The sequence below is a fragment of the Sparus aurata genome, chromosome 6 (assembly GCF_900880675.1).
Source record: "Sparus aurata chromosome 6, fSpaAur1.1, whole genome shotgun sequence".
Taxonomy (NCBI): Eukaryota; Metazoa; Chordata; class Actinopteri; order Spariformes; family Sparidae; genus Sparus; species Sparus aurata.
This window is the reverse complement of record NC_044192.1, coordinates 137,136-153,880: the sequence shown is the minus strand read 5'-3', so window position 1 is coordinate 153,880 and position 16,745 is coordinate 137,136. Positions and strand designations below refer to the sequence as shown.

The following is a 16,745-nucleotide window of genomic DNA, read 5'->3' as shown; positions in this document are numbered from 1 at the left end:
TATTAAACTGGGCCTAGTACCATCTATAAACGTACCTCGTTATTTTGCAAGTTACAAAATCGATCTACTTTATAAATCAACAGTACCTCGACTGCACCCTTTATTTATTCCAGACTGTCTTTTCTCAGGTGATAAATGTTGCAAAAACAAGTTTCTAAGAATCTTACGCTCTAAAGAATGTTTCTCTTCCCCTTAAAAAAAGAATTTATGTTAAAAAGATATTCTACTGATGCTTCTGCCTTTAAGAGAATTAAGTGTAACTATATAAAATTCTCTGTTCCACGTAAAGCTAAAGAAGTACACTTTAAAACAATGAGTGAGATCACCCATGCAGAGAACTCATGCACCTTAAATTTAATACTGATTTAAATGAATGTACATTCTGTAAAAATGGAATTGAAGGACCACCTCTTATTTTATTTTCTTGTAACTTTTCTGATTTCTTTTGGAAAAAATGTTATCAACCAGAACACAGTCTGTCTCTGTCAGCTTTAACCTAAAATAATATTAGATAATTATTTGGTATTATTTTGGAGGACTCAAAATCAGAATTTCTGTTAAACAAAATATTTTATACACATGTTACCCCACAGTTCATGTTTTTTTCTTAAAGAGCTTTCTATATTTTTGGACCCCTTGAAAAATATGAAATCTAAAAAGGCACAGTGTCTGTACGAGCATTTGTCAGCTCTTAATCAGACCCCAGAAAATTATAATCATTGAATATGCGCAGTAGACCCCCCCATACACTGTGATGACGTCACGGATTTAAAACTCGCTTTGTCAGCTTATTGGACTTTTTATAAATATAAAACCCGCATTGATTAAGGGTTAGGAACTCCTCCGCGGTTTTTGTCCTGGTAGGAACAAGTTCTGTTTCCGTTGTTTCGGTAGGAACAGTTCTTCTGCGGCACGCTTTCGCACCTACGTCACTTCCTGTGAATCTCTCATAAAGAAAGGCCTGGCGGGATCTCCGTGGGCCAATTTTTTGGGTTTGTTCGGTGAATCCGGAGGGTATCGGAGCCATCAGAACCGCAGACATGGTGAGTGTTGACCGGGCGGAATGTTCGCGGGTTTCTCTCCGCGGAGCTGAAAGAATCTTTGACCGAGTCCACGGCTTTCTTTGAATAATGGCGGGACACTGAAGGAACGACTGCCGAACGTCGGTTAGCAGTTGCATCTCCACTTGGAGGTTAAATGAATCAGAACTCGGATAAATAATGAATTTATCTGCTGCCCTCAATGCTTCGGTCCATTAACGGGCATGCGTGTAAAAAAGCAACCGGTAATTTCCTGGTACAGGCTGCAGTGTTTGTCAGAAGTTAGCTCGCAGGTGTTGTGAGTGAAAAGTGTGCCTGGTTTAAATAACTGAAGTTTCACACATTCACCGGGTTACCGTGTGTTCGCACCGGGCAGGTTAATGTAGCCGGGTTACTACACGGAGCTAAACTAAGCTAACGAAGCTACAAGACAACGGAAGCTAACTACCAAACAAACAGGGTCAGACTGCAGCTTCACACGGACGATCAGTAGCAGCTCATCATTAACTCACTGCTGGTGGGAAGTTTACAGAAGGAGCTAAATGTTTTTTTAAGACTGTCCTGTCTCCACGAAACTCTACTTGAATGTTAACCGATTTAAGACCTCCAAACAGTGGCAGGTTCCAGTTAATGTGATGTCTCATCAGTTTATTAACCAGCAGCTTGAGTTTGATTCTGGAGTCTCAACAGTTTCTCTGAAAAGACGCAATTAAATAAACTGTGTCAGACTAAATGATTTTAAACTGGAGCTGCATGCAACAAAGTTCAACAGCAGAGAACCAAAAGAAATGTTCCTCACAAACAGTGTGTTTTTAAAGTAACACAGCAGCATGTGTCTAAAGATGGTCGTCACTGTGGCCTGTGTAGATCCTGGACATGAATCCTCCTCTTCCCCACCCTCCTTCACCTCCTCCTCTTCCTTCACCTTCTCACCCTCCTCATCCTCACCCTCAGCTGCAGGCCAAGAACATCTTTCACATAAAATGAAGTGAACTCTTCAGCGTGTTTATTAGCCAGGAGAAGAAGCCTATCAGTCAAGGAATCTGCTAAGCCACCAAAATCATGAATCTCTCTATAATGTCACAGTGATGCCTGTCTGTGATTGTTTTTCAGACGGTGGGGAAGAGCAGCAAGATGCTGCAGCACATCGACTTCAGGATGAGGTGCATCCTGCAGGACGGCCGGATCTTCATCGGCACGTTCAAAGCCTTCGACAAACACATGAACCTGATCCTGTGTGATTGCGACGAGTTCAGGAAAATCAAGTAGGTTCAACACTCAACCTGCACAACCTGGACCGAGTCGGGTTCTCCCCCTGATGACCATATATGTTTCTATGTTGCTGAGATAAAGACTACGTCAGGTAGCCCTCCACAATCAGCCCCCCCACATTGCCGACATGCTCCACCGCCACAACCTGTCCCGTACCCTCCACTTCTCCGACGCAAACTTCCTCACTCCCCACACAGAACCAAGCACAGAACCTGAGGCTGCAGAGCCCTTTCAGTAGCTGCTCCCTCCCAAACACAGACTGTACGGACCTCACGACCTCCACAAAAAAAACCCAAAACATGTTGCTTTTATTATTCTTTTTTAATTTTATTCCTCTTTTTAACCTGTAAATTGTCTTTGTGTATCCTTCAGGCCAAAGAACTCAAAGCAGCCAGAGCGGGAGGAGAAGAGGGTTCTGGGTCTGGTTCTCCTGAGGGGGGAGAACCTGGTCTCAATGACGGTGGAGGGCCCACCTCCGAAAGATGTAAGTTCAACCCTGCAGCCAGTTGGAGATGGAGCTGGTGTGATGGTGTCACCAGGACAGACTGCTAACAGCTGCTAGCTTTTAAATTCCTACGTCGGCCACCATATGCATCAACAGAATATCTGGTACAAATGATTAATATATGTCAAGTGAGAGGATCCAGGAGACGACGGAGCAGACGAGCCACACCACCTCCTGTCCACCCTGACCTGAAGAGTACACAAGATAATTAGCAGTAAAACATAAAAGCATAGACTGAAGAGACATTTTACAGAAATATAGATGGTAAAACAGGAGAGCAAGGATCCAGCGGAGCTCACGGTCTGATCCAGAATAAAAAGAGAGGAGGAGGTCTATAGAGAGAAGACAGTGACACAGTTTGAAGGAACGGAAGACAAAAACGTCTTCCTCATTTCCTTCAGCAGAGGAATCAATGCAGCACCTCCACTGGCTCCCGTCCACAGCCTTAATGTTATCTGTCTCCCCCTCCAGACCGGTATAGCTCGTGTCCCGTTGGCAGGCGTAGCTGGAGGACCGGGTGTGGGCCGAGCGGCGGGTCGTGGCGTCCCTGCAGGAGCTCCGATGCCTCAGGCTCCAGCCGGACTAGCTGGGCCAGTTAGAGGAGTGGGAGGGCCTTCACAGCAGGTAACCATGGCAAGCATCACAGTTGCGCTGCAAAAGTGTGTGTGTTTGTGTGTGTTGACAGCCCTCTGTGTCTGTCCAGGTGATGACGCCGCAGGGCAGAGGGACAGTTGCCGCAGCAGCAGCTGGAGCGAGCATCGCTGGAGCGCCCACACAGTATCCACCTGGACGAGGAGCCCCGCCCCCGATGGGCAGAGGAGCCCCGCCTCCAGGTGAGCATCTAAATGACACATCGCCATGGTAACAAGGAACCTAAAACAGGGGTGTGATTCTTCTGGATAAATCCAGCTTTTCCGACCTGAAAATGAGGCTCTCGTAAATCATCCCTCTTTTTGGGGGGGCGCGGCGACGGGTCGGCAGTTGGTAAACATAATGACTGGCCACCGCTGTCAACGTATTTTGTGCCTCTGATTCATGTCTTCATGTCATTTTGCAAGCAGTCCATTCATTTGTCACGACGGAACTTCATTCAAAGCAGAGCTCCACCAAAGAGCCTGCAATCGTTGCTGAAGGTGATCTGTTGTGTCTGTCAGTGTGTTTACATGCACAGCTGAGTCAGATTACAGCCATAGTTCGACTATGCTGCTCAGTCGGACAACTACAATCATCCGAGTATACATGCCAGTGAGAAAATTGAATTACTGGCCAAAAGCATGTCATACCCCGGTACGCTAGGTGGCGCTGTACCCATTTCAACTAGTGTTAACGGCGCATCTCCAGCTGACCTCTTTACGTCACCAGCTACTTCCGGCTCACGGCCCCGGGGAAAAATCTCGTGCCTGCGCAGAACGCAAAATCCAATCCGCTGGAAACGTATACATGCAGGAGTAATGCGACTTTCAATCCAATAATCTACGTGGTGTAATTCGACTATGAGAAATCCGATCCGGTCCGATTTTAGTCAGACTAAGGTGTATACATGCATCTTAAAAATCTGTTCATAGTCAGACTAACGCAGTAATTCTGTTTTCTTGAGTGTCATGTAAACGCACTGAGCGTCTCCTCTATAAGCATTCTGCTGCTGGATTTCCAGCGCCCCCGCAACATTTTGCAGACATGATTTCTGTAGGTTCAATATCACGGGGGCCAAATGGCGAATTTAAGTTGCACACAGTGAAAGCACTACACTCCAAGTCATCTTGAAATTGATTATTTTTGTCATTACTGCCATTTGTATCATTTCTACAAGTCACTGTTTAAGTTGAGTGACTGAAATCCTCGTCATCCTATTCAAAGGCCGCAGCAGGTGACTCATTGAACCGGGGTGAAGTTAGTTTCAGGTTGGATATTCGGTGGATGTTCATGAGCCTCGAGCTGAATCACTGAGACTGATTTAGGGACCGTCATTAGATAACTTGGCATAAATATATTAATACAAAATAATTGCAGTTTTTTTTTCAATATCTTCCACGTCATGTGACCCAGTGACTCCAAACCAGCAGCAGATTGTTTTAGTAAACTGGGTGAATGAGACACAACTGTTTCTATTGTACGTTAGTGCTTCTTCTATATGCAGAAATAATATTTTTTTTTTTTCCTCAATAACTTCCATGTCATTTGACCCACTGACTTCTGAAACAGATTCTGTTTCCATAAAAAATCTATAATAATAAGGAAATTAATGATAAAGTTCTTTAATGCTCAAGAGGTTCACATATTTTCAAGCAGCAATGTTAACTTCTACACTATTTTGTCTCATTTCTTAGATTCTGATTCTGAAAATGAATTTTTTATTTTTTTTATTTCACCAGTTAAAGGTTTTTTTTTCAAAATGTTCCCCTGGGGGGGCCCGGACCCCCCTAGTGTTTCTGGTTACCGACTCAGAGCAACTGCTACAAAATAAATAGGGGAAACACTGTTAAGAATTTTGGACGTGTGGGCCGAACTATTTCTTTCTTGGCTGAAGCCAACAATGGGACAAAGAAAATGTAAAGAGAGACATAGCCGTACAGGAGCCGTATATTTTCCTGCTTTTTTGTCCTTTTGCCATTCACACCTATGCTAAAAGGAGCAGTCATGATGTCATGTCTTTGATCAAAGACTTCATCACTTCCTCCTTCCTTAACTGCTGCTTGAAGCTAATTGGCTACGCTAACTCACAGCCCCCTCCTGTATGCTGATTGGTTGCTATTGGCCCCTCCCCCTACAGGTATGATGGGCCCTCCCCCTGGCATGCGGCCACCAATGGGTCCTCCAATGGGGATGCCTCCTGGCCGAGGAGCTCCGATGGGGATGCCCCCCCCAGGCATGAGGCCCCCACCCCCCGGCATGAGAGGTAAGCTGTTACCATAGAGACAGCTCTGGTCAGTCCTGTGAGGAGCCAATCAGAATGGACAACAGAGAATCTAAAATGATCTGATCTGACTGGCTTAGTTTAAAAACAGTGGACAGGTGATGAACACCTGCAGACTCACCTGCTGAGTCATCATTAGCTGAAGATGCCGCTCTCTCATTGTTAATTCATCACTTAATTTACTGAATACATCATGTGACATCTGTTCTCCTTTTGTAGGACCGCCCCCTCCTGGGATGAGACCACCACCCCGACCATGAAGAAGCCCGGCCCCCTCAGACTCACCTGTTGTATAGATTGTTTTGTTTTTTTAAGGAAAAGCTTGAGTGTTTTTGTTTTTTTTTTAAATAAAGTTTCATCAGGATGGTTTGACTGCAGCCCAGCCTCTGTTTCCATGGTAACAAGTTTATCCTGAAATAAAGACATTCATGATCAATCAGAACCACAGGAAGTCCTTATCAGATTGAATCTTTAGAGACATGGAACTGAACTGGAGTGTTTATTTGAAGGATTTCAAATGATTCAGTTTCTGACATTACTGTTAAAGGGATATTCCGGTGTAAGTTTAATCCATGGTCTAACACACCGTGAAACTGTTTTAGACTCCCTCTCGAGAGATCAAGTTTGCAGACCGCAGCTCAATGATGATCATTACTGCGGGACTCGCAGGGCTTCCCCACAACAAGGAAGGCTTCTCGGGTGGTGAGATTTGTTTATCTATTCTGACAAATACGGCAACTATATCAAATGTTTGATGCCTCGAAATATGTGCTGGGACCCTGTTTCTAATGTTGCTGAAGTTTGGTGCCGTTCTTAGCATTATTTGTGGCTTTTTGATGGTGGTTTTATATTTGGACCCATTTACTGCAGTGTATTGTTGTCGTGCGGTCGTTTCTAAGGATGCTAAATCTACGTTAGCTAGCGGTCTGCAAACTTGATCTCTCGGAGGGAGTCTAACAGTTTCACGGTGTGTTAGACCATGGATTAAATTTACACCGGAATATCCCTTTAACTTCAACGTTAATATTTGAGGCCTACTGGTTCCAGAAATCAACTTCCTGTCAGATGAACTGTTGTCACGTGGACACAAAATCGTTCTCCTTCGTTCACTTGTTAGATGGGGTAAAAACGTTGTCAGCTGAAAGCGGAGCTTCATTTTGAGCCAATGTGAATTCAATGATGAACTTTGACCTATGAGGTCACTGCCACAAGCAATAAGGAAGACTTTGTGTGTGTGTGTTCTCTGATGCAGTCGGTCTAAAGCTCTTCAGCTCAGTCTGGCTTTAACTCAAAACTCACACAATTACAGAGGAAACTGTTTCTGAGTACAGATGTTTGTTGGGCTCTGAAGGCACCGGATCATGCGAGTGTCTGGGATACTTGCTGACTGAGCAGGAGCGCCACCGGGCTTTGTCAGTGCAAGATGGAGCACCACACCTCAAAATGGTATCAGAAGGAAACAAGATGTCAGCTTTCATCAGTACACATGATGGAACACCTGTTTCTGACTTTGTGCTGACCACAGGTGGAGTCCTGCAGCGCCACCTCAGAGTTAAAGATGCTGCATTAAAGCCACGTGCACACACACTCCATGATCAGGCTGATGTATAACACTATATTAAATATATACATCCGTACAAACTTTAAGACGTCAGCCCCACGACCTCTGACCTGTGTCACACTGCTGAAACTGATCACACTGAAGCATCAGTAACTTATTGATCACTGATTCGGATTCAAACATCTTCGATACTGAGCTGTTGACCTGCCTGTTTCAATGAAATATCATTTTGACTGATTGATCAATGTGTTGTCTGCTCTTATAGATTTATATATTAGAACCCTAACTGTTCCATTAAAGAGGCTCCTCAGTTTCACTTCCTGTTCCTGTCAGATGATCCATTCACCATCTCTCTGGTTCTGGTCTCAGCACACACCGTCTCTCTGGTTCTGGTCTCAGCACACACCGTCTCTCTGGTTCGGGGTTCGGGTCAGTACTGTAAGGGTTATTATTTGATCAAGACGCATATAACTGACGTCATTAACCCTTATAGCCTCGTGCTTGCAAGACATCAGCTGATTGGTTGGTGTGTGGGGGTGTCACGTGACCTTGGTTGGTATGTGGGGGGAGGTCACGTGACCTGCTGTCATGTGACCTCCTGCTGCTGATGATCGTCGGCAGCTCAGTCACATTAAGTTTACCTGCTGAAGGAGACCAGGTGCGACAAACATGGTGAGTTGGTTGAATCTCCATTCAACACTCCGTTTGATTTTTACGTGTTTGTGAGTGAAAGTGTGGTCGTTGTTTGTGTGTTAGCAGTTAGCTTAACGTGTTTCCGGTTTATAAAGAGGTGAACAGAAACTAGGCTGTGTGTTTAAACTGTGTGAAATGAACTTGCTTCAGAAACTGTTTCAATAGACTGAAAGAAAATCAGCCATTAAAGTTACTTCCGGTTTGTTATCATGTGTTCAGGACTCTGAAAATTACCGTCGACTTCCTCAATTAATCAAACATGTCAGCCGCGCCTCCTGCTGTGACGTCAGACCACAGTGGTCATGTGTTGTCCACCAAACTACATTCAAAAATACCACCGTAAACTTAATCACTGGCTGCTTTAAGGAGTGATGTGTGGGACGGATGATAAACTGTTAGCTTCTTGTGTTGAATTGTCTGAGAATAACCATAATCTTTATTTTACATGTTTTTGACCTGCTTCCTGTTGCGCCTCCTGCTGTCAGGACCAGGTGTCACTGTAGGCAGTTTCATGGAGGAACTATTTCCTCTCTGCCGCATCACTGCGCAGAAGGAAGCATCTTCTCGTGGACCTGAGGCTAGTTTACTGAGCTAGCTAAGCTAACAGAGCTAGCTAGCATTACAGCTGAGCCGAGTATGACGTCATTGAGGTTTACATCCCGAGCACGAGCCTCTCTTCCAGTACTAGATACTTGCTTCCCTCTGCACAGTGATGTGGTTGGATAGTTTCCATATAAAAATGTTGTGCCGGTGATGTCACTTCCTGCTGCATTTCAGATGCTGGTGGTGGTGTTGTGTTGTTTCCTGTTCTCTCTACTGGGCGGTGATGCGGCTCCGGCTGCAGACGAGGTGAAGTACCTGCCCGGTCTGCAGAAACAGCCGAGCTTCAGACAATACTCTGGATACCTGAGTGTGGCTGATGGAAAACACCTGCACTACTGGTCAGTACCTGAGACGCACCTGACACGTCTGCATCGTTACAGTTGACGCCTGTTGATTTAGTCTCATCTAAATCCTGAACAAACTCAATGTGTTATCTGTGGACATTGTTCATAGTCAATTGACTAAAAGTCATGTGAGCTCCAGTACGTTTCCCTTATCTCAGTGTTGGCATGCCCACCTGAGCCTCTGTACACCCACCTGAGCCTCTGTACATCACCTGTACGCCCACCTGAGCCTCTGTACGCCCACCTGAGCCTCTGTACGCCACCTGAGCTTCTGTACATCACCTGTACGCCCACCTGAGCCTCTGTACGCCCACCTGAGCCTCTGTACGCCCACCTGAGCCTCTGTACGCCCACCTGAGCCTCTGTACACCCTCCTGAGCCTCTGTACGCCACCTGAGCTTCTGTACATCACCTGTACGCCCACCTGAGCCTCTGTACGCCCACCTGAGCCTCTGTACACCCACCTGAGCCTCTGTACGCCACCTGAGCTTCTGTACATCACCTGTACACCCACCTGAGCCTCTGTACACCCACCTGAGCCTCTGTATGCCACCTGAGCTTCTGTACATCACCTGTACGCCCACCTGAGCTTCTGTACACCACCTGACCTCTGTATGCCCACCTGAGCTTCTGTACATCACCTGTACGCCCACCTGAGCTTCTGTACATCACCTGTACGCCCACCTGAGCTTCTGTACGTCACCTGTACGCCCACCTGAGCCTCTGTACGTCACCTGTACGCCCACCTGAGCCTCTGTACGTCCACCTGAGCCTCTGTACGCCCACCTGAGCCTCTGTACGCCCACCTGAGTCTCTGTACGCCCACCTGAGCCTCTGTACGTCACCTGTATGCCCACCTGAGCCTCTGTACGTCACCTGTATGCCCACCTGAGCCTCTGTACGCCCACCTGAGCCTCTGTACGCCCACCTGAGCCTCTGTATGTCACCTGTACGCCCACCTGAGCCTCTGTACGTCACCTGTACGCCCACCTGAGCTTCTGTACGTCACCTGTACGCCCACCTGAGCTTCTGTACGTCACCTGTACGCCCACCTGAGCTTCTGTACGTCACCTGTACGCCCACCTGAGCTTCTGTACTGTCACCTGTACGCCCACCTGAGCTCTGTACGTCACCTGTACGCCCACCTGAGCTTCTGTACGTCACCTGTACGCCCACCTGAGCCTCTGTACGTCACCTGTACACCCACCTGAGCCTCTGTACACCCACCTGAGCCTCTGTACACCCACCTGAGCCTCTGTATGCCACCTGAGCTTCTGTACATCACCTGTACGCCCACCTGAGCTTCTGTACATCACCTGTACGCCCACCTGAGCTTCTGTACATCACCTGTACGCCCACCTGAGCTTCTGTACATCACCTGTACGCCCACCTGAGCTTCTGTACATCACCTGTCCCTGTACGCCCACCTGAGTCTCTGTACGCCCACCTGAGCCTCTGTACGTCACCTGTACGCCGACCTGAGCCTCTGTACGTCACCTGTACGCCCACCTGAGCCTCTGTACGCCCACCTGAGCCTCTGTACGTCACCTGTACGCCCACCTGAGCCTCTGTACGTCACCTGTACACCCACCTGAGCTTCTGTACGTCACCTGTACGCCCACCTGAGCTTCTGTACGTCACCTGTACGCCCACCTGAGCTTCTGTACGTCACCTGTACGCCCACCTGAGCTTCTGTACGTCACCTGTACACCCACCTGAGCTTCTGTACGTCACCTGTACGCCCACCTGAGCCTCTGTACGTCACCTGTACACCCACCTGAGCCTCTGTACACCCACCTGAGCCTCTGTATGCCACCTGAGCTTCTGTACATCACCTGTACGCCCACCTGAGCTTCTGTACATCACCTGTACGCCCACCTGAGCTTCTGTACATCACCTGTACGCCCACCTGAGCTTCTGTACATCACCTGTACGCCCACCTGAGCTTCTGTACATCACCTGTACGCCCACCTGAGCTTCTGTACATCACCTGTACGCCCACCTGAGCCTCTGTACGCCCACCTGAGCCTCTGTACGCCCACCTGAGCCTCTGTATGTCACCTGTACGCCCACCTGAGCCTCTGTACGTCACCTGTACGCCCACCTGAGCTTCTGTACGTCACCTGTACGCCCACCTGAGCTTCTGTACGTCACCTGTACGCCCACCTGAGCCTCTGTACGCCCACCTGAGCTTCTGTACGTCACCTGTACGCCCACCTGAGCTTCTGTACGTCACCTGTATGCCCGCCTTGACAGCTGTCCATCACCTGTCAGTACGTCACTTGACCCTGTTGTTGTCGTTGTTGTTCAGGTTGGTGGAGTCCCAGCAGAACCCGTCCTCTGACCCATTGGTGCTTTGGTTGAATGGCGGCCCCGGCTGTAGCTCTTTGGACGGACTCCTGACTGAACATGGACCCTTCCTGGTAGGTAACTCCGCCCACCTGACCCACACTACGTCAGTGTGATGTCAAAGCGACACCTGCTGACCTCTGACTTGTCGTCTCAGATCCAGGATGACGGAGTGACGCTGCAGTACAACCCGTACTCGTGGAACAAGGTCAGTAAATGTATTCCTAGTATGAACTGCCTGCATGCCGTCATGTGACTCAGGTGGTTTGGTCACAGGGTTAATGTTGGTGTAAATCCTGACAGCTGATTGGTTCACTGTCTCTGAGCAGATTGCCAACATGTTGTACCTCGAATCTCCGGCTGGAGTCGGCTTCTCGTACTCTGACGATCAGAAATACGTCACCAATGACACAGAGGTCAGTGATTCAGCTCCTGTTTGGCTCACAGATGTTCTCACCGTCAGGTGTTACAGTGTTTTGTATTTCTCCTCAGGTGTCGATGAACAACTACCTGGCTCTGAAGGAGTTCTTCCGTCTGTTTCCAGAGTTCAGTCGGAATGAACTTTTCCTCACCGGAGAAAGTTATGGAGGAATCTACATCCCAACGCTCGCCGAGAGGGTGATGGAGGACGCCAGCCTCAACCTGCAGGTACACAACAATACTGCAGAGCGGCACGGCGACACTGCAGCGCTGTCAGATCACTGTTATCTTGTGGGATTGCTAACATTAGAGACCTTGTCATGTTAGCCTTGCCCCCCTACCTGTCATGCAGGGTGTTGCCGTTGGAAACGGGATGTCGAGTTATGAGCTGAACGATAACTCTCTGGTGTTCTTTGCCTACTATCACGGCCTTCTGGGAAGTCGACTGTGGAGCGAGCTGCAGACGTTCTGCTGCAGCGACGGGAAGTGCAACTTCTACAACAACCAGAACCAGAACTGCACCACCAGCGTGAGTTTGAACTGGTTTCCTCTGGTCTGACTGATGAAACCAGGTCTTGTGTTTGAACTGGTTAATCTCACAATCTAAATTAGACCAGTTCAGTCTGAACTTAAATCCAGGTAAATCAGTTTCTCAGGTGTGTTGTTTCCTCTGCAGCTGTCTGAGGTTCAGGACATTGTCTACAGTTCAGGATTGAACATGTACAATCTGTACGCACCCTGTCCAGGTGGAGTCCGTGAGAGAGTCAGGTAACCTGTGACATTTGACCTCTGAATATGTTTTCTGTAGTGAACAGTCGTCCTTCGTTCAATACTGGTCGTCAGTGTCAACACTGCCTGACACTTTTCCTTGATGGAAAACGTCCTGAAGTCAATGATGAGACAGATGTGATGTAGTTTATACTTCCTGTCATTGACTTCCTGTCGCTGACTGCTCCTTGTCAGTATTGAACGAGGCGAGCTGGTGATCAGGGATCTGGGGAACTCTTTCATCAACCATCAGTGGACTCAGCTGTGGAACCAGGTGTGTATGATGTCACGTGATGTCTTTAAACTCACCTGGTAGTTGTATAAAAAAAAAAACAGGTTCTCTTCTGACTCTGTGCGTAGAAGTTACGAGGTCTGGCATCTCTTCACCTGTCCGTCCGCCTGGACCCGCCCTGCACTAACTCCACTCCCTCCTCCCTCTACCTGAACAACCCATACGTCCGAGCTGCCTTGCACATCAGCCCAAAGGCCCTAGACTGGGTCATCTGCAGGTAACATACCTGTACTCACCTACACAGGGGCCAGCCAGGGCCCTGGACTGGGTCATATGCAGGTAACACACCTATACTCACCTGTGATGTGTGCTTTGTGTTGCAGCTCTGAGGTGAATCTGAACTACGGTCGTCTCTACCTGGACGTCAGAAAACAGTACCTGAAGCTGCTTACTGCTCTGGTTGGTGAAAACCCGTTCTCCTTCTTAAGAGTTTTAGTCAATAATCAGAATTCACAAACTCACTGAAAGATCAGTTCTTTTTTTTTAAAGTACACCTTAAAGAACATGTCTAACCACTGACTGGCTGTGGTGTTTATGTAGCCGTGGTTTGTTGCTGTTCCAGGTGTGTCCTTGTTGAAAGTTTGGTTCTTTCTGCAGAAGTACCGGGTCCTGGTGTACAACGGGGACGTGGACATGGCCTGTAACTTCATGGGGGACGAGTGGTTCGTCGAGTCTCTGCATCAGCAGGTACCCTCATATTCAGTCATTCATCAGTTAGTGGATCTAGCTGTAGAGTCTGTGCGGTGGCTGGTCTTTCCTGCAGCCCCTTTCACACATGCACAATCCACTCAGGATTTATCCAGTTTACCCGGAGGAGCTGTATGTTGGTGTAATTCACCTCGCTGCAGGCGTCTGGTTTACCAGTGATGTCTGCGTTCTGCGGCGTTGCTGAGGGGGGATGAGGGAGTGAGTGTACTCTGTAGACAGACAGTAAGAGAAGGAGATTAGATTATTGTAGTAACTCACAGTGGCCACATATGAAATGCATTTTATGATTAAAAAAAAAAAGTGACCTCAACCCTGTAGCAGACTGCAACTTGGCCCCCAATCTACTGCACTTCTTAAGGCACTGCAAATAAATTGAATTTATTCAGCCCAAGACTCAATCTGTAGCTGCTCAACACAGAGGTCAACAAGGCCCTGTTAGATAGTGTTAACTTGACTGAAGCTTAATAAGCGGATGCAAACTCCGTTTGAAGTGGGTGATAATTTAAATAGCTGGCTCACATGACATCTTGGTCGTTCAGTATTATACCTACTACCTGTTGTACAACAGTAATTTTACATCTGGACGTGAAAGTTGTGCGACTGCTTGCTCATCTCCTGAAATGGTCCATCGGTAGGCGCGTTCAAGTTAAACTCCTGCTGACTGACTGCAGCAGCGAGATCTGCAGGCGACAGCAGGGGCGGGGCTACAAACGCTGCTATGAAGTCGGACACTCTCTCTTCCCGTAGACGTGACGTGACCTGGCTGAGCTTGCGGTGTTTGCCTTCCTCGTCTGGGAAGAAGTGGAGGAAATTGAAATTCCATTAATGTTTGAGGAAAATCAACAACGACTGCGATCAGTTTTCTTACCTGATGCTATGGGAACTCTGCTGGCCTTTTTCTCATATTAGTCCCCTTCGGAATTATTCAATCTGAGGTGTGTGTGTGTGTGTGTGTGTGTGTGTGTGTGTGTGTCACACATACACACACTGAATCAGATGCCTTGTCCTGCTGCACCATCTGATCACAGCAGAACAGCTCAGGATAATTCTTTGTATTATTAATGTGACGGGAACAGAAAGGGTTAATAAGAGTGGATAGTCCAGGTAACACTGGACACAGCAGGTAACCACTTCTCCATCATCACCACATGCTGACAGAACTGAGCAGTTTATTGACGACATCTTTCAGGGTTGCTGCGTTACATGAAGGATTTTATAGGTTTATTCATGTTGACTATTCCATAGGTGCGGCCACACGCAGCGTTGCGTGATCTTGAACTCGCCTATTATTTCCTGTTCAGATCCAGGGGGCGGAGTCCAGATTTGGAAATCCCTCTCCTAGCAGATTGGGATCACTGTGATTCAATCTGCCAGTGTTTTGAAATACTCAAACAGTCGGTGAGATCATTTGGAGCTTTGACTGAGAAAAGGGAGGTTTTGTATTGTAGATCAGGATGATCCAGATAACAAGTTTTCAAACCCCGCCCCCAGGTGTATTAACCTGTGTGTGTTTCAGGTGGAGGTTCAGAGGCGTCCGTGGCTGTACGATGACGACGACGGTCGGCAGGTCGGCGGCTTCGTCAAAGAGTTCGACAACATCGCCTTCCTCACTGTCAAGGCAAGCATCTTCATCATCAGCTGACCCTTCGTGACCCTGTGATGTCATATTTGTGTGTTTTGGGGGCGGGGCTCTACTGCTCTTCACCTTTCTGTGTCGTCTGTCATCAGGGGTGTTTTCCCACTCGCATACTTTCCTTTCAATACGGATAGCAGCTTCCTCGCAATGTGACACAAGTTCCACTGAGCAGAGGATTGTGGGTCAGAACTGTCAAAGTGTTTGGTGTTGGTACTGAAATGCAGGGCAGCTTTGAACTCTGCTGCTGACCTTTGACCTTTGCCTCTCTGTCCTCCTGCAGGGTTCTGGTCACATGGTCCCATCTGACAAACCAGTCGCTGCCTTCGCCATGTTCTCCAGATTCATCAAGAGACAACCATACTGACACCTGACCCTCTGCCCGGGGTCACCTGACCTTCTGCCCGGGGTCACATGACCCTCTGCCCGGGGTCACCTGACCCTCTGCCCGGGGTCACCTGACCTTCTGCCCGGGGTCACCTGACCCTCTGCCCGGGGTCACCTGACCTTCTGCCCGGGGTCACGTGACCCTCTGCCCGGGGTCACGTGACCCTCTGCCCGGGGTCACCTGACCCTCTGCCCGGGGTCACCTGACCTTCTGCCCGGGGTCACCTGACCCTCTGCCCGGGGTCACCTGACCCGAGTCCCTTTCAGGCTTCTGTATTTGAATTTCATCTGATTTTTTTTTTTCACTGCCAGCCACTCAACATAGCTCTGCTCTGTGATTCAGATTATTGTTGCAGGAAATGAAATGAACCTCAGCCAATCACAGCACTTCTCCTGGTTGACTCACTCTACTGGTCAACATGTGGTTGTCATTGAAATGAGCACTGCCGTCAGTCTGTACTGTTTTTTTTTTTTTTAAATGTAAAGCTGATTTTAAATAAAGTTTGATCTTCAACTTGACTTTTAATTTTGATCTGACAGAACATACGAACTGCAGTGAGAGCTGAAGCTAACAGTGTCATTAGAGTCTGCTGCAGAGACGGAGCCTTGCAATAAACGGCTGCTTTTTATCTTTATTTGGTTTCACATCTTTACAATCAATCAACAGCCATCTTTAGATGAGACCTCACGTATACAAACATGGGGTGTGTCGAGTTTAAGATAAAATTAAGTTATAACCAGTTATAAAGATGAATAAACTTTTCTTTTTTTTTTTGTTAAACAAAAGAAGGCGTTTGGGAGAAATATACATTTTCCACTTTTTCCAAACGTATGTTTCTGAAACCTCGTTGAAAATGTCATTCTTTCCATTATAAAGATTTCAAAGATAAGTCGTACTGGCTCTCTAGATGGAGCCAAAAAGCAGTTCATCTCATTCAAATTGAACTTTTGTCTGAAATATAATAATTAATTCTGAATAAATGTTATCCAAAAGGCATTTACTTTTGGACCGGTCCAGAACAAGTGATGCTGGTCGGATTCCTGACTGATGAGATTTTTATTTATTCATTTTTTTAACGTTTTTTTTTGGGGGGGCCTTTTTATATGGCATTATTCATAGAACAGATCAAGACATGACAGGAAACAGGGTGAGAGAGAGGGCGAGTGACACGTAGCAAAGGGCCTCAGGCCGGGACTCAAACCTGGAATCGAACCCGGGCTGCTGCAGCGAGGACAAAGCCTCTAACCAATTCTTA

The 16,745-nt window shown here is 47.5% G+C and overlaps 2 protein-coding genes across 4 annotated transcripts; both read left to right on the top strand.

Moving 5' to 3' along the window:
* Positions 1 to 954: 954 nt before the first annotated feature.
* Positions 955 to 6,167, top strand: snrpb (small nuclear ribonucleoprotein polypeptides B and B1). The gene is made up of 7 exons (XM_030418495.1): positions 955 to 1,043; positions 2,154 to 2,305; positions 2,685 to 2,796; positions 3,289 to 3,441; positions 3,521 to 3,650; positions 5,588 to 5,713; positions 5,951 to 6,167. Exons 1-7 carry the CDS (start codon positions 1,041 to 1,043, stop codon positions 5,989 to 5,991), a joined length of 717 nt encoding a protein of 238 aa, XP_030274355.1. The 5' UTR covers positions 955 to 1,040; the 3' UTR covers positions 5,992 to 6,167.
* Positions 6,168 to 7,818: 1,651 nt separating this feature from the next.
* On the top strand, positions 7,819 to 16,008 carry ctsa (cathepsin A). Of its 3 annotated transcripts, none has more exons than XM_030421214.1 (15): positions 7,819 to 7,964; positions 8,763 to 8,926; positions 11,244 to 11,355; positions 11,439 to 11,489; positions 11,611 to 11,697; positions 11,774 to 11,929; positions 12,054 to 12,230; positions 12,378 to 12,469; positions 12,665 to 12,743; positions 12,830 to 12,978; positions 13,085 to 13,160; positions 13,359 to 13,448; positions 14,986 to 15,087; positions 15,386 to 15,489; positions 15,556 to 16,008. In XM_030421214.1, the coding sequence occupies exons 1-14, from the start codon at positions 7,962 to 7,964 to the stop codon at positions 15,467 to 15,469; spliced, it is 1,422 nt and encodes a 473-aa protein (XP_030277074.1). In that variant the 5' UTR covers positions 7,819 to 7,961; the 3' UTR covers positions 15,470 to 15,489; positions 15,556 to 16,008. The 3 variants fall into 3 exon arrangements, with proteins under 3 accessions (XP_030277074.1, XP_030277073.1, XP_030277072.1); XM_030421213.1 differs by having other exon boundaries at positions 15,534 to 16,008; XM_030421212.1 differs by having other exon boundaries at positions 15,386 to 16,008.
* The last annotated feature ends 737 nt before the right edge of the window (positions 16,009 to 16,745 follow it).

Bases quoted from the DNA above. Each gene is read 5' to 3' on its own strand.
- snrpb (XM_030418495.1), top strand. The intron at 3,651-5,587 runs GTGAGCATCTAA...CTCCCCCTACAG, and splicing joins CAGAGGAGCCCCGCCTCCAG to GTATGATGGGCCCTCCCCCT. The intron at 5,714-5,950 runs GTAAGCTGTTAC...CTCCTTTTGTAG, and splicing joins CCCACCCCCCGGCATGAGAG to GACCGCCCCCTCCTGGGATG.
- ctsa (XM_030421214.1), top strand. The intron at 8,927-11,243 runs GTCAGTACCTGA...GTTGTTGTTCAG, and splicing joins GGAAAACACCTGCACTACTG to GTTGGTGGAGTCCCAGCAGA. The intron at 12,979-13,084 runs GTAACATACCTG...TTTGTGTTGCAG, and splicing joins CTAGACTGGGTCATCTGCAG to CTCTGAGGTGAATCTGAACT.